This window comes from Lipophrys pholis, assembly GCF_963383615.2.
Source record: "Lipophrys pholis genome assembly, chromosome: 21".
NCBI lineage: Eukaryota > Metazoa > Chordata > Actinopteri > Blenniiformes > Blenniidae > Lipophrys > Lipophrys pholis.
In genome coordinates, this window is record NC_137649.1 from 1,443,256 (window position 1) to 1,461,197 (window position 17,942).

Consider the following 17,942-nt stretch of genomic DNA (forward strand, 5'->3'; position numbering starts at 1 on the left):
GCCACATTAAGACAAGAACCACATGAGCTTCCTACCGTCTGAACAATGTGGAAGAATCAAAGGATTTCTGAGAAACTTCTTCTGCTTTCATCTTCACTGGGTTGATTATTGTAACGGAGTGTTTACAGGCCTCAGGACACAATCTGTCAGACAACTACAGCTCATCAGAACGCTGAGGGTGGAGCTCATTACACCACCACACTGAGGGTGGAGCTCATTACACCACCACACTGAAGGTGGAGCTCATCCAGAACGCTGAGGGTGGAGTCCTCACCAACACACTGAGGGGGGAGCTCATTACACCACCACACTGAGGGGGGAGCTCATTACACCACCACACTGAGGGTGGAGCTCATTACACCAACACACTGAGGGTGGAGTTCATTACACCACCACACTGAGGGTGGATCTCATTACACCACCACACTGAGGGTGGAGTTCATTACACCACCACACTGAGGGCGGAGCTCATTACACCAACACACTGAGGGTGGAGTTCATTACACCACCACACTGAGGGTGGAGCTCATTACACCACCACACTGAGGGGGGAACACATTACACCACCACACTGAGGGTGGGGCTCATCCCCCCTGCTCCACCCTCTCCACTGGCTGCCTGTGTATCAAAGGACTTCAGAATGGTCCTTCTGCTCTAGAAAGCTTTGAAGGGTCTCGGCCTAAATCATCTCAGATTGACTTGTAGAAGATCAAAGCTCCAGACCTCTGAGGTCATCAGGAAGAGGTTGACTCACTGTTCCTACAGTCAGAAGAAACAAGGTGGAGCAGCTTTTAGTTCCTACCTCCTCACCTGTGGAACAAACTTCCTGAACACCTGAAGACTGCTGACACACTCACTTCTTTTAAATCAGGACTTAAAACATTCCTAGATGTACCGGCTGTAGAATAAAATATAGATTTTACTTACTAAGTAAACTAATCTTAACAAATCTCTTACCTCTATTATACTTTTTCATTGTTTTAATGCATTTCTTTAATTTCTTCTAAAGCTTTAATGTATTTCTTTAATCTATTTAATTTATTTGTAAAGCACTGTGACTTGCCTTGTGTTTGAATGGTGCTCCATAAATAAACCTGCCTTGCCCTGCCTTGCCTAGATTTCTCTTTCTAAAGTGTGTGAGCAGCCTCCAGATGTCGCCAAGAGGAGGCAGGTTCTTCTTGGTGGGGAGGGGAATGTCTGGCCTCTCTGGTCCCACTCAGTCGCTCAGTGGATTCAAAACTGTGAGTCAGTGTAAAATGTTTATTGGTCTTTTCTGAGTTCCAGACGCAAGTTAACAAAACATGTTGAAAAAATGGAAAAGAAAGGAAGGAAGTGAGTGACGACCAGAGAACTCTGACAACAGAACCTCCTCCTCCTCCTCCAGGAGGACTGGAGGAGGAGGAGGAGGAGGAGGAGGAAGAGCTCCAGTCTGTCGGTTTAATGAGGATCTGAAAACTCTTCAGGAGACACGACTCTTCCTAAATGAACACACACACACACACACACACACACACACACACACACACACACACACACACACACACACACACACACACACACACACACACACACACACACACACACACACACACACACACACACACACACACGTTTTCTGTGGTGTCGACTTGTGAAGATCTGAAGTGACGAGGAAACTCATCATCACCACAGAAGAAGAAGAAATCTGCTGAGTCTGCAGTTAACTCTTCACCTTCAGTCAACAAGAACGTCCACGATGAAGGAGGGTGAAAGAACTCCGAGCTGTGAGTTGAAGGCTTCAGAGTTCTGCATCGCAAACCTGAATCTCATCGTCCAACGAACCGAAAACAAAATGAATTCTGCTGCATTGAAGCCAACAGACGAGCATCATACCTGAAACATAGGGTTCAGATCCTGTGTGTGTGTGTGTGTGTGTGTGTGTGTGTGTGTGTGTGTGTGTGGGTGTGTCTGCACTTTAGCTCCAACTCGTGGTTGGAGTGAATTGGTGAGTTGGTGTGTGAATGAAAACTCCTCCACTGTTGTCAGGCTGGATTCAGAGGGGGGGGGCACCACCACGACCCCTGAGTGACTGAAGGTGGAGAAAGACGAGCAGAGAGCAGGACAGTGAAGAGACATTCCTCTGAACCGTGAAGAAAACAACACAGGGTATGACATGAATGATGAGCTGTGCCTTCCTCCACCTCCCTGCATGCCCAGGTCTGCACCACCACCACCACCATCCTCACCACCCTCATCATCATCATCATCATCATCAGTCCTTAAAGGAGAAAATAAAATCTCAAAATGAAGTAGAAGAGCTAAAACAAGCGTTTCTTATTTACACTGCTTTGCGTGGCATCGCCGCAGTAGCAGTAGTCTGTCCGTCCACCAGCGCCCCCCGCAGGGCGCCTGAGACTGGGGGGCTGGTGGGTCAGTGTCTGTGCTGGAACTGGGAGTCTGTACAGCTCTGTAAAGTCTGGGGGGGTTTGCAGTCCTGCCCCCAGCCCTGACAGGAGCCCGGGGTAGACCCGGGGGGTCTACAGGTTGTCCCCGGGCTGATACTGAGGCTCGGTGGCTGTGAAGTAGTCCTCTAGGAAGGCCTGCAGGTACTCGAAGGTGGGCCGCTCCTCGGCGTCCTTCTTCCAGCACTGCAGCATGAGCTCGTGGAGAGACAGGGGGCAGTCCTGGGGGCGGGGCATCCGGTAACCCCGCTCCACCTGCTCCAGAACCTCACGGTTATTCATACCTGGAGAGACAGGACCACAACATTACCACCAGGAACACAGCAGGACCAGGGACCCCCCCCCCCAGGCCCCTCTGGTCTGGGGCCCTGCAGGTTGTGGTACCTGGGTAAGGCACTCGGCCCTTCGTCACCAGCTCCGTCAGCAAGATCCCAAACGACCACACGTCTGACTTGATGGTGAACTTCCCGTAGAGCGCCGCCTCGGGCGCCGTCCACTTGATGGGGAACTTCGCTCCTGAAACAGAGGCGTCAGCATCACAGATATAAAACACTAGATGCCTCACAGCGCCGCCTGTGACGTGCCTGCAGCGCCGCCATCTTGGGGAGGTCTCCCGCTGTGCTAAACATTTAGATCTCAGGCTAGAAACTAATAGCTCAGTTTAAAGCTGAGGAAAAGCTCTATCCCCTGGAAGACTCTATGGAAGACCTCCCAATAATTCCTCCGTGAGGTTTCCATGGGATAGAGCTTTTCCTCAGCTTTAAACTGAGCTATTAGTTTCTAGCCTGGGATCTAAATGTTTAGCACAGCGGGAGACCTCCCCAAGATGGCGGCGCTGTAGGCACGTGTCAACAGGTGCTGAGAAGCCGTGCGGCATCTAGTGTTTTATATCTATGGTCAGCAGTGAGGAGGGGCAGTGAGAAAAAAGAGCAGTGAGGAAGAAGAGCAGTGAGGAAGAGCAGCTCACCCTGCCGTGCTGTGTACTCGTTGTCCTCGATGAGTCGAGCCAAACCGAAGTCTGCGATCTTACAGGCCAAACTGTCTCCAACCAGGATGTTGGCAGAACGCAGGTCTCTGTGGATGTAGTTCATCCTCTCTATGTAGGCCATGCCTGCTGCCACCTGCACACACACACACACACACACACACACACACACACACACACACACACACACACACACACACACACACACACACACACACACACACACACACACACACACACACACACACACACACACACACACACACACACACACACACACACACACACACACAGGTGAGGGTGATCAGCATGGTGGAGAAGTGGGGTTCCAGACTGCTGAGCAGTGGTGAGCAGTGGTGAGCAGTCAGGGGCAGCAGAGCACTGCTCGCTCTGTCAAAAAAATTTTTTCTTTTTTTTAATAATTATAAAGTGATTCTGAAATCTGTGTCTGGAATCAACTAGGCTGCTTGTTCAGTCAACAACTTTATCCAGACAACGGCTGGTTCTATGTTGTGGAGCTCAAATCTCCTACGTCCCCTAAACGCATCACAGCAGTAACTGCATCGCTAACCTCTGATGGACGCTGCTGTTGGGTTGAAATGTTGAGTGACAGGACCATCAGCCAATCAGGTTCTGATGTTATTGACGGAACGCCCCAGGACAAGCAGAGTTTCTAGTGCTGGTCTGGGTGTCGTCATTGAAATGAGCGTCACTGATTGGCCCATGAGCAGGCGGTGATGACGCACTGTTATTATCTGATGTTCTGGAGGTGATGGCGGCGAATCGGACCTGATAGCAGACCTGCTTCACCAGCATTTTACAGCAGGACGGACTTCATCTCCCAGTGATGGTGAGTGCTAGTTTGTTTTTAACTTGCTCTGGATTAGATTGGCGCTGCTGTCGGCGTTTGATGCAGTTTCTGATTGTAAAGATTGTAAAGTTTCACATACAATTAAATGACTCAGGTTTTGGTCCGACCAACACAGTGTCCCTCCGTTCATTCATCTCTGCATCGCCTCTTTCTCCGTTATCGTCATTCACACAGTCAGACGAGAGCAACATGCATGACAGTAGAGCGTGAACCCCCTGTTGGGTGCTATGCCCCCCCCCCATGCAAACCTGTGGGAACCCCTGTAAGATGATGTGATGGTGATGCTGCTCAGTGGAGTCTTGATGTGTTGTGGTTGCTGTCATGTTGGTTCATAATAGAGGCCTCACATTGGATTCGGATTGTGTTTTTACTGTAGGACATTGGCTGGATCGCAGAGGCAACAAAACTTTGTTTGGGGTGGGGGGGGTGTTTTGTTACTGCTGCCCTGACTGAAACACCACCACTACTGCTTCTAACTATTTGTTTATTCTCTTCTCAGCACTTCTGCACAGACATAAATGAGAGTTTGTTCCACAGACTGAGAACCAGAGATCTGCTGATTCTCCTCCTCAGAATTCATCACTAAATATCTCTGCACATTTCCTGCTGGCAGAATAAAACATTACAGTTGTTAACAGAAGAATTTCCAGAAGAAACATGAAAATGAAAAACCTCTTCATTGTCACATGTGCGTATCTAAATGGTTTCCTGCTTCCACAGACAACATGAAGCTGGAGTGCAGTTTGCACAGTGTACCTGAGCAGCCATGTCCACCAGGTTGGGCAGCTTCAGCCCACGTCCTTCTCCGTCCTTCAGAAAGTCCAGCAGGCTTCCTGCAAACAGCACGAAGGATCCACCTCACATTCAAGTTGACCACTGTAAAGGTTCTGCTTCGTGTTTCAGTGGGAGTCACACAAACAAAAGCTCTTATTGTTCAGCATTGGCACTGAGTGATTTATCAAAACTTCACTTTGTCCCTCACATGACCTGAAGACAAATACTGCTGGAGACAGACAGTAAACCCTCCAGATATTCATTAGATTCTTCGATCAAAGACAATTGACATGTCAAGCATCGTGTTTGTTGGATTTTATTTGATCTTCACATCATTATTCGTTTTAAATGTCAACTTTTATCGAGTAATTATCCACAGGAACCAGTGAATGAGAGGAAATTCTAATCACTCCAGAGCAGCTGTGTGTGTGTGTGTGTGTGTGTGTGTGTGTGTGTGTGTGTGTGTGTGTGTGTGTGTGTGTGTGTGTGTGTGTGTGTGTGTGTGTGTGTGTGTGTGTGTGTGTGTGTGTGTGTGTGTGTGTGTGTGTACCTTTGCCCATGTACTCGGTGACGATGTAGATGGGCTCCTCGGACACGACGGCGTACAGCTGCACCAGCTTGTCGTGTCGGAGCTTCTTCATGATCTGCGCCTCCTCCAGGAAGGACTCTGGCGACATGGTGCCGGGCTTCAGGGTCTTCACCGCCACCTTGGTGGTCCCGTTCCACGTCCCTGGTACAGGCAGACAGACGTCAGCCCAGGCCACTCGCTCCGAGCAGGGTGGTCTCGGTCAGTACAGGTGAGAGGAGAGGGGAGGAGCCTAACTCGACACCAGGTGAACGAGTGTGCTTCATGCTCATGCAGAGTCAGAGGATCATTTAATGGTTTAATGTGAGATTCACAGAAGAGCCTGACTTAAAACACGGATGTTTCTCCTGAAGAAATAAAGCTAATGATTGCATGAATGTAAATAAATCCAGGACCCGGATCCAGCAGGACCCAGATCTAGCAGGACCCGGATCCAGCAGGACCCAGATCCAGCAGGACCCAGATCTAGCAGGACCCGGATCCAGCAGGATCCGGATCCAGCAGGACCCGGATCCAGCAGGACCCGGATCCAGCAGGACCCAGATCCAGCAGGACCTTTGACAGGAGCAGATAATCCTCAGAAGGGTCACCATTAACCATCCAGTACACCGACTGCTAAAAGCCTCTAACAGACTGCGACCCGGGTAGGGAGGACTACATGTGCCAAAATCAGATCAATAGAGAATTACACCATTAAAGAAGTAAATGTGTCATTAATTGATTAAAATTTTAATTAAATATATAAACGTGTCATTAAATAATTAAGATACTAATTCATTTATGTAAGAAAACATATAATTATTTCACTATTTAATTAATTAATTATTTGATGGTCCGGTGTTGCACTGCTTCATGAATTAATTTTAAAGAGTTAAAGAAGCAGTTTATTTAAAACTCTTTCTTTGAGGTTTCTTTTAAAACTTTCTAAATTGCTTTGAAAGACAGATTGACGTGTTGTTTGAAAATATACCTGATATAGCGTTTGTTTTCCTACGGAGGAATATCAGGGCCACAGAAGAAAAACTTTTTGGAGACAAAGAAAAAAGAGAAAACCTCCTGCGCTTCAGAAAAAAAGTCCAAAATCAAAGTTGAGAGTTTTTTTCCACAGAGAAAACAAAGTTAATTTTTTGATGCAAAGTGGAGCAGCGAGTCGGTCCGTCCCTCATCATTTCCCACGGAGGTGAAATCACATCAAATCTCTTCAGTCTGAATAAAGAGAGTTGCTGACTGATTATCAGCATCTGATTTTACGCAGGATTTCCTGTTTAATAATAACACATTTTATAAGCACCCCGGGATCCGTGCCTTTGTCCTTCGTACTCCACTAACGACCGTGACGGAGAGCCGCATGATAAAATCTGATATATTCTATGATCTCATATGATCTTATACTGATGATATCTGCAGTGTGTTTATGAGCTCAAGCCTGTTCTGAAGCATCGTTTCACCACTGCAATGTGTTTGGTAGAAGATGTCTCATGCGCTGGCATGTAGATGGACGGACGTTTCCACTTTGTAAAGAAAACAAAAAAACAAAAAAAAAATCTCAACTTTGATTTTTGACTTTTTCTGAAGCGCATGAGGTTTTCTGTTGTTTTTCCAATGGACCAAAAACTCTTCCATAGTTCTCCATAAACTCAGATTAACTGTTATTTCCAGTAAACCATGGAACCAGGACAACTAACACTGTGTCACCGACTGGTTCACTCACTGTATCACCAGCTGTATCACTGACTGTATCACCCACTGTATCACTCACTGTATCACCCACTATCACCGACTGTGTCACTCATTGTATCACCCACTGTATCACTCACTGTATCACCCACTATCACCGACTGTGTCACCCACTGTATCACCCACTGTATCACCGACTGTATCACCGACTGTATCACCCACTGTATCACTGACTGGTTTACCGACTGTCTCACCCACTGTATCACCCACTGTATCACCGACTGTATCACAGACTGTATCACCCACTGTATCACTGACTGGTTCACCGACTGTCTCACCCACTGTATCACCGACTGTATCACCCACTGTATCACCGACTGTATCACTCACTGTATCACCGACTGTATCACTCACTGTATCACCCACTGTAACACCGACTGTATCACCCACTGTATCACCGGCTGTATCACTGACTGTATCACTGACTGGTTCACCGACTGTCTCACCCACTGTATCACCGACTGTATCACCGACTGTATCACCCACTGTAACACCGACTGTATCACCCACTGTAACACCGACTGTATCACTCACTGTATCACCCACTGTATCACTCACTGGATCACCCACTGTAACACCGACTATCACCCACTGTATCACTGGCTGTATCACTGACTGTATCACCGACTGTATCACCGACTGTATCACCCACTGTAACACCGACTGTATCACTCACTGTATCACCGACTGTATCACCCACTGTAACACCGACTGTATCACCCACTGTATCACCGGCTGTATCACTGACTGTATCACCGACTGTATCACCCACTGTATCACCGACTGTATCACTCACTGTATCACCCACTATCACTGACTGTATCACCGACTGTATCACCGACTGTATCACTCACTGTATCACTGACTGGTTCACCGACTGTCTCACCCACTGTATCACCGACTGTATCACCCACTGTAACACCGACTGTATCACCCACTGTAACACCGACTGTATCACCCACTGTATCACTCACTGGATCACCCACTGTAACACCGACTATCACCCACTGTATCACTGGCTGTATCACTGACTGTATCACCGACTGTATCACCGACTGTATCACCCACTGTAACACCGACTGTATCACCCACTGTATCACCGGCTGTATCACTGACTGTATCACCGACTGTATCACCCACTGTATCACCCACTGTATCACCCACTGTATCACCGGCTGTATCACCCACTGTATCACCCACTGTATCACCGACTGTATCACCGACTGTATCACCCACTGTATCACTGACTGGTTTACCGACTGTCTCACCCACTGTATCACCCACTGTATCACCGACTGTATCACAGACTGTATCACCCACTGTATCACTGACTGGTTCACTGACTGTCTCACCCACTGTATCACCGACTGTCTCACCCACTGTATCACCGACTGTATCACAGACTGTATCACCCACTGTATCACTGACTGGTTCACCGACTGTATCACCCACTGTATCACCGACTGTATCACTCACTGTATCACCGACTGTATCACTCACTGTATCACCCACTGTAACACCGACTGTATCACCCACTGTATCACCGGCTGTATCACTGACTGTATCACCGACTGTATCACCCACTGTATCACCGACTGTATCACTCACTGTATCACCCACTATCACTGACTGTATCACCGACTGTATCACCGACTGTATCACTCACTGTATCACTGACTGGTTCACCGACTGTCTCACCCACTGTATCACCGACTGTATCACCCACTGTAACACCGACTGTATCACCCACTGTAACACCGACTGTATCACTCACTGTATCACCCACTGTATCACTCACTGGATCACCCACTGTAACACCGACTATCACCCACTGTATCACTGGCTGTATCACTGACTGTATCACCGACTGTATCACCGACTGTATCACCCACTGTAACACCGACTGTATCACCCACTGTATCACCGGCTGTATCACTGACTGTATCACCGACTGTATCACCCACTGTATCACCGACTGTATCACTCACTGTATCACCCACTATCACTGACTGTATCACCCACTGTATCACTCATTGTATCACCCACTATCACTGACTGGTTCACCCACTGTAACACCGACTGTATCACTCATTGTATCACCCACTATCACTGACTGTATCACCGACTGTATCACCCACTATCACTGACTGTATCACCGACTGTATCACCCACTGTATCACTCATTGTATCACCCACTATCACTGACTGTATCACCGACTGTATCACTCACTGTATCACTCACTGTATCACCCACTGTATCACTCATTGTATCACCCACTATCACTGACTGTATCACCGACTGTATCACTCACTGTATCACTCACTGTATCACCCGCTGTGGGTTAAAGTTTTGAGTTGTATGCTAGAAATAAAGAGGCAGAAAACTCGGTGGATTACATGGATTATGCATTAAAAGCTTCTGTAGAATGGAAGAAGAGTGACAAGAAACCTTTTGCTTTCACCTGAAACAAATCTGACAATTGTTTGTAGGCACATTTATGAATGCTGGGGGAGGATCAACCCCCCCCCCCCCCCCACCCCCCCCACTCCAGTTTTAGCACCAAGCTGCTTTTCCTCAGGTTCTCTTACCGGAGAAGACGTCAGCGAAACATCCCGTCCCCAGCTTGACTTCTAGCTCGAGAGTGTTCCTGCTGATCTCCCAGGAATCATGACTCAAGCCCACAGTGTCGGGGATGTGGTTCACACAGACGCCGGTTAAATGAAAGCACAAACCATCCGAGCACTCTAAAGGGGGGGAGGGGGGGCAAACAGGGTTAACTACCAGGAGGGGCAGCATGCAGCGAGGGGCGCGTGGAAGGAGACCACCGGAGACACACTCTGTTCTGCACATCACTGTTGTCATGGCAACCATCCTCCACCTGAGAATCATGATATATACTGGCTTGACCCTGCCCCGTGTTTGGCAGTGTGTGCGGTCTCCCCTTCGACGCGCCGCCTCGGCCTCGACGGGTCCGTACCCATCCAGACCTCCCCGAACTGTCCGTTCCCCAGACGCTTGATGAGCTGCAGCGACTCCCGCGGGATCTCCCACACATCCTTGGTTTTGACGGACAGGTCGGCGAGGCGGGGCATCCCTTTATGGCAGGGAACCACCAAGCGGCAGCACAGGCCGGCAGCGCGGTCTGAGCACGCCAACACACAAACACAGAGAGGCACGGACAGTTAGCACAGCAAGAGGAGCACGGTTCGATGCCAGGCCAGAGGACAGCGGCCAACAGTCTGACATTCTCTCTGATCCTTCGTCTCCACCGAACCCACCACTCAGCTCACAGAAACATGGCGCACTGAGACATTTCAACATTTACAAATGTGACCTACTGCTTGCTTGTCTGTGGAACTAACTCAGTGGTTGTATGTGGTTCAGGCCTCCTCTGGGGGGCGCCAGAGAGCCTCTGCAACATTAAGAATCTGGAAAAACTGTCAGGTGGAGGAGACTTCCCAGCAGGATGGTTTTTTTGTTTTAATAAAAAAAAGAAAAATCTTGACAAAAAATGTATTACATATATGCCAGCAGCAGATTATATAAAGAGATTTGGAATTAAAAGCCTGAACGGCCACCAGAAGAGTTATTCTTTTAATTACTCAGGCATCTCAACGGAAAATATTATTTCTACTAAATCTAAGGTAATTATTAAGGGATTCAGCATTCAACTAGAACATGTTGAATGCTGGTTAGGGCAGGAGGTTATAAAAACCTCCTGCCCTTACCTATTAACGTTGTTTTTCTTTGACTCATTTTCCTGATATTGCGCTGTGAGGTTTGTGATGTGATCACATGATCCTCACCCAGCTTCAGCAGGAAGTACTGACGATGACTTCTTTGCTGGTTGTTTATTTGAAAAAGTAAAACGCAAAGAAATGTTCTGCTTGTTCAGAGTCTGACCAGGAAAAGACAGTTCTGTTCTTCTGAATCCTGCAGTCCAGCTCTGACTGACACCGTTTTCTCTAAACCGCATCGTGAAGCGTGGTCACGTGGTGGCGTTACGTACCAGACATGCCCAGTGAGCAGGATCTGACTCAGCTGTGGAGACCGGGTCAGAACCAGTGTGGATGTGGACTCTGATGGACATGAAGTAGAACTCTGGTTCTTTCTGAGTGGACCCGATCAGACAGACCTGTAACAGGAAGCTTCTCCCTCTGTTCAGACCTCATGTTGTCTCCGTCTCACAGCTGGTGAGACATCGAGTCCTTTTTAAAACTCAGCGTCTGAATCACGCCTGGTTCTTTTCACGCAGCCACACTTACTGTGAGTACAAGATATAAAGTAAAAGATGGAGCTCTGCAGTTTTCTCATTGATAAACGTTACAACTGTTTCTGTGCTGAGCTGAAGGTTAAAACAATGAGCCTGCCAGCAGAGCCAGTGGATGCACTTTGGCTAATGACACCTATAACTTACAAACTCTTTATGATGATGGCAGTGAGTTCTATGAGGGGATCGCTGCATCCATCAGGGAAAGTACATCCACCGCGCTCAGCCCTGTTTGTTCAGTCACACTCCAGCTGTCTCCCCTTCGATCGGCCCCGTTTGCCGTCACTTTAGCGGATGAAGCGGCGCTGTCCACGTCGTGATATCAACACTCCAGAGGAAGTGCTCATGTTTGCTTGTGATGGACTGAAGCAGTGGATTACGACCGCCCTCCTCCTCCTGTCGTCCACGCCGCCTGTGATAAGACTGTTTGCATGGTGCAGTAAAGACGAGATAAAGGCTGCGTCCCGGCCATCGCCGTTCATTCCTGCCTCAGCCGTCACTACAGCTCTGCTGCGCTCATAAAAGCTGGTGGTCTGTGGAGCGGGTCATCAGGGGATCAGTCTGGACCGATGGGGGGGGTCATCAGGGGATCAGTCTGGACCGATGGGGGGGGGGGGGGGGTCATCAGGGGATCAGTCTGGACCGATGGGGGGGGGGGGGTCATCAGGGGATCAGTCTGGACCGATGGGGGGGGTCATCAGGGGATCAGTCTGGACCGATGGGGGGGTCATCAGGGGATCAGTCTGGACCGATGGGGGGGGTCATCAGGGGATGGAGGCATCAGTCTGGACCAATGGGGGGGGGTCATCAGGGGATGGAGGCATCAGTCTGGACCGATGGGGGGGGGGTCATCAGGGGATGGAGGCATCAGTCTGGACCAATGGGGGGGGGTCATCAGGGGATGGAGGCATCAGTCTGGACCGATGGGGGGGGGTCATCAGGGGATGGAGGCATCAGTCTGGACCGATGGGGGGCACTGAGGACCCCCAGTGAAAGCTTGTTTCAGAGGACGACTATCTACTAAATGTTGTTTTACTTAGAATATTCTAAGAGTGAGTCAGTGACTTTGTTATTTCTTCTCTTTTCTGTAACTGAGAATCTAATGTGAGCAATTTAATCTGAAGGTCTTTAACTTTGGAAAGCAGCAGCATAAATAAGTCCATGATATGACCTTATGGGTAAAGACGTTAAGAAGGACTCTTTATAGAGGTGAAACATTCTTGATGCCAATTCTTTTGGCTGAGGACAATAAAGGGTTAAGTTTGGTCAGAAGCAGACACTGAATAGAAACGCTCTTGGATTGGTGCTTGACACTGAAGTGAACCTGAGACAGGACATAAAGGGACACTCATGGCTTCACCATAGGAAGAATACCTCTGAGCTTATCTACCTCAGACACATCCGACTGCCTCGTACTGATACTGTAGGCATTGAGTGGGGTCAAAGGTGGAGGAATGATCACTGATGGATGAACATCAGAGCTTAGAGCTGCTCAGATATTAGATTATTATTAAGAGTCAAACCAAGTTGAAAAATACTTTATCACTGCCTGGATACCAACGTGTTGAACATCTGCAGCTGAGCTGAGTGGAGGACACAGTCCAACAGTCCAACAGTCCACACAGTCCAACAGTCCACACAGTCCAACAGTCCATACAGTCCACACAGTCCAACAGTCCACACAGTCCAACAGTCCAACAGTCCACACAGTCCAACAGTCCACACAGTCCAACAGTCCAACAGTTCACACAGTCCAACAGTCCACACAGTCCAACAGTCCAACAGTCCACACAGTCCAACAGTCCACACAGTCCAACAGTCCACACAGTCCAACAGTCCAACAGTCCACACAGTCCAACAGTCCACACAGTCCAACAGTCCACACAGTCCACACAGTCCAACAGTCCAACAGTCCAACAGTCCACACACAGAATTTGTCTGAAGGATAAAACATCCAGCTCAGCAGAAAGCAGAAAGCACTGTGGAAGCAAAAACCCTGAAAAGGGGAAAGGTTATATATCAAAGCTGTCGCGGCTCCACACGTCTTCTGGAGGGCTGAGAAAATGGAGAAGGTTAATGTACACATACACACACACACACACACACACACACACACACACAGAACGCATGTTGTTGACTTTAGGCCTTAAAGATCAATATGTCAAAGAGCCAACTTAGAGGACAAACATCCTGTTCCCAGGCAGATGGAGACGGAGTTCTACACTCTGGCAGTATTTACATCGTTGTTACCTCCACTCAGTGTCTCAGCTTCATCAGATTACAAAGATAAAAGTCCACATTTCTAAACCTGTGATGTTTCAACAGACCAACTGAGAAACCAGTTTGCACTTATTGAATGACTTAATGTCACAATTCCACATGACAATGCTCATGATTCCATTTAGTAAAGAAATAAGAAATTAATATATTATAAATAATATAAAATATTCACCTCAAAGGTTAAAAACGGGCTGAAAACAAGACAAGAATGTACCCACTTCTGAAATGCTTTTATGTCTACAGGGTCTGTGTTTTACTGTAGTAAGGTAAGGAGGGAGGGAGGGAATGTGTTTTACTGTAGAGAAGGAGTGAATGAGGGAGGGAGGGAGGGAGGGAATGTGTTTTACTGTAATGAGGGAGGGAGGGAGGGAGGGAATGTGTTTTATTGTAGTTAAGGAGTGAATGAGGGTGAGAGGGATGGAGGGAATGTGTTTTACTGTAGAGAAGGAGTGAATGAGGGAGAGAGGGAGAGGGGGAATGTGTTTTACTGTAATGAGGGAGGGAGGGAGGGAGGGAATGTGTTTTACTGTAATGAGGGAGGGAGGGAGGGAGGGAATGTGTTTTACTGTAGAGAAGGAGTGAATGAGGGAGAGAGGGATGGAGGGAATGTGTTTTATTGTAGTTAAGGAGTGAATGAGGGAGAGAGGGAGAGGGGGAATGTGTTTTACTGTAGAGAAGGAGTGAATGAGGGAGGGAGGGAGGGAGGGAATGTGTTTTACTGTAATGAGGGAGAGAGGGATGGAGGGAATGTGTTTTACTGTAGAGAAGGAGTGAATGAGGGAGAGAGGGAGAGGGGGAATGTGTTTTACTGTAGAGAAGGAGTGAATGAGGGAGAGAGGGAGAGGGGGAATGTGTTTTACTGTAGAGACGGAGTGAATGAGGGAAGGAAGGAAGGAGAGAGGGAGGGAATGTGTTTTATGATAACATGTAATTGTGAATCAGATATTTACTCTGTGTATTTCTGCTTGTCTGATGTATCTTGGTGTTGAATGTACTGTAGTTTCCTCTTTTACCCTCTGAAAAGCTCTTCCAGGGACGAGAGTTGCTAATTAGTGTCGAGCTAAATACTCTATGTGCAACACATCAGATTGTTTCTATGTATATTGCACTGTCCCTGATGAATACATAAATAGAAATTGAAATTGAATTTGTCTAATGTAGAACTTTCCCTGCTCTCATCCAAGTTGAAAATATTTTCTTTCATATCTTCCACAACGTCGAGTTCCTCCTGAATCCAAACAAACAGTTAAATTCCGCACCGTCATCTGAACCAAACACATCACAGGACTCTTTAAATTTACCTGCAGAACACAAAACAAACCAGGTTAGAATCTAAAGCCATCTGAAGACCCTAATAATTCCCAGAATGCACCAGGGCAACATGTCTCACAGATTACATCCTACATTATTTACAATACGTTCAATTCTTCGAAGAAATATGATCAACCAAGCAAGACTGCATCAGGAAAAACAATGGTGTAGTTAAAAAACATAAAATTATTATTAAAATCTCCAGAATGTTATTTACAAATCTAGATCATTAAGAAGATAAAATGACCACACAAATATTTAATGACACAAAAACTACTGTAACTTCATTGTGATATTTAGTCACAGCAATAATGTAATAACAGATAGACACATTTTAAAATTTCACTTAGTGCTCATGTCTGGTAATGCAGGTTGAACATATTGAAAACTTCAGTGTGACGTTTTGGAGGTCAGAGGTCAGAGATCAGAGGTCAGAGATCAGAGATCAGAGGTCAGAGATCAGAGGTCAGAGAGGGTCCGCTGACTGAGGAGCAAGTTTAGATCGACTGAGGTAGAAAACAATCAAACAGCCAAGGTACGGCTGATTACTTCAATTCACTTTTAATATCAGACACTGAACATCCAGTAAAGAGTCTGTCGTCTTCAGGCCTAAAGTCTCTCACACACACGCACACACACACACACACACACACACACACACACACACACACACACACACACACACACACACACACACACACACACACACACACACACACACACACACACACACACACACACACACACACACACACACACACACACACACACACACACACACACACACACACACACACGGCGGGTGTGTGGTACCTGAGTAGTGCTGCACCAGCTGCTGCAGGGTGTCAAACTGGGCCCTGGTGGTGATGTAGTATCCTCCACTGTCCAGCTTACGGATCTTATAGTGCTTGACATGGTCTCCTTTCACATCGTCCCAGTCCCGTATGGACAGCGAGAAGGCTCCTGGGACACGGACGAGGCTGGAGTCACCGAGAGACTCAACACTGCACAACAATCCTCGACACCCGGAGCAGAGAGGGATGTAACAACACCCTCTGGATAGTGTGTGTGTGTGTGTGTGTGTGTGTGTGTGTGTGTGTGTGTGTGTGTGTGTGTGTGTGTGTGTGTTTACCCTTTGTAGTTTCGCTCTCCCGGATCAGGTAGGTGCCCCGAGGGTTTCCAGTGGACAGCAGCTGCCGCTCTGCATCCTTCCGGCCCAGTTTACCAAAGTACCAACTGTGGAAACAGGAGGCTGAGCTCGTGAGGTCAGACTGCACCTTCACTCATCCTGAATACATCTGCACCCTGAAAACACACACACAGGAACTACATGCTTTTCAGTGCCGCTGCAAGAGAAGCATAGAGGTGAAACATAAGTTGACAGTGCAGCAGGGGCAGAACAGAGTCAGTCCCAGACGAGCCAGTCCTCTGTCATGGTCCAGATCAGAAACTCTGATCAGGAGGAGGAAATCTCATCCCTGGTTTCATTCACAGCTTATTTCCCCACTCAGGCTAGAGACACAGCATCTCAACCAAACAATCCCGGATAAAACTACCCGGCTCTGTCCAGTCTCACCATTTCTCACCAGTCCAGTGGTGTCAGACTGTGGGGCAGCCGCCTCTGGGGGGCGCCACAGACCAGGATGTGAACTATGAATGATTTCATTCAAGGGCAGATATTTCTTCAAATTAATGTATTGTGTTTATGACACAAATTAGAATTAGAAAATAAGCTTCAGTGAACAACCATCAGAGGAGCAAGTAAAGACCAGGTTTCAAATTAAAAGCCTGTAACACAAGCGCAATGAAGACCACAACAGGGAAGTTTCACGATTACATGTTACTGGCTGTCTGTGTCTGTTACCCTCTGCAGGTTCTGTTCATTCCTTTTCTTTCTTTCTTTTAACCTCCAACTAGAACAGCAGAAAGTCTCCGCTTCTAGTTCTGCACACACACACACACACACACACACACACACACACACACACACACACACACACACACACACACACACACACACACACACACACACACACACACACACACACACACACACACACACACACACACACACACACACACACACTCTCTTACTCTTCGGCTTGGATGGAGTCCACTGGGGCCACGTAGTTACTGGGGATGTATCCGCTGCCCCCGGTGGTGAGTGATCGAGCGTCCCACCAGTCGCCTTCACTGAGGGAAACAGAAACACAGAGAAGAACATCAGTGTTCCACTGTTTCTCATTCAGCACGTTCACACCAGCTGCCAGCAGGGGGCAGTGTGTGGCCGTGGAGAGTGGCTGAGCTGGTTCACCCTGCACACTGTCCAGAGTGTGTGAGCTCAGCACCATCATTAGTGTGTGTGGCTTTCTTATTCCGCCTGTGTAAAATTACATTCTTAACAATGAAATGAAAATTAACTGCTCAAGCTGTAATTTGTTGTGTTTCCTGTTTTTCAGAGGTTCTATTCCTCTTCCTCGATGACCCTAAAGTGGAATTAGTTTCACAGCTTTGAGAACAAAAAAACATCTGAATGTGTGTGTTGCAATCAGGAAGAGCAAGTGTCTTTGAAATGAATAGTAACCAAGAAGAGAACCAAGACGTGTCAGGAGTCAGGAATGGCTGCTTGATGGGAGAAATGCTCACAGTGGCACCATGAACGATCCTAAACTTACTATTCAACAAG

At 47.6% G+C, this 17,942-nt stretch overlaps 1 protein-coding gene across 9 annotated transcripts in view; it reads right to left on the reverse strand.

The window, feature by feature from the left end:
• Positions 1-1,241: 1,241 nt before the first annotated feature.
• Positions 1,242-17,942, reverse strand: part of fynb (FYN proto-oncogene, Src family tyrosine kinase b) — a 67,018-nt gene continuing 50,317 nt past the window's right edge. The window contains exons 5-15 of one of the 9 annotated variants that reach the window (XM_080490577.1): positions 17,351-17,449; positions 16,389-16,492; positions 16,070-16,219; positions 10,373-10,537; positions 9,984-10,139; positions 5,622-5,801; positions 5,054-5,130; positions 3,409-3,562; positions 2,826-2,957; positions 2,009-2,725; positions 1,242-1,372 (exon numbers count right to left, since the gene is read on the reverse strand). In XM_080490577.1, coding sequence (XP_080346703.1) covers positions 2,517-2,725; positions 2,826-2,957; positions 3,409-3,562; positions 5,054-5,130; positions 5,622-5,801; positions 9,984-10,139; positions 10,373-10,537; positions 16,070-16,219; positions 16,389-16,492; positions 17,351-17,449 — 1,426 coding nt within the window. In that variant the 3' untranslated portion in view covers positions 1,242-1,372; positions 2,009-2,516. Of the gene's footprint in view, positions 1,376-1,616; positions 2,726-2,825; positions 2,958-3,408; positions 3,563-5,053; positions 5,131-5,621; positions 5,802-9,983; positions 10,140-10,372; positions 10,538-16,069; positions 16,220-16,388; positions 16,493-17,350; positions 17,450-17,942 lie in introns of those variants that run through there. The other 8 variants (XM_080490571.1, XM_080490572.1, XM_080490573.1 and 5 more) reach the window with 8 other exon arrangements.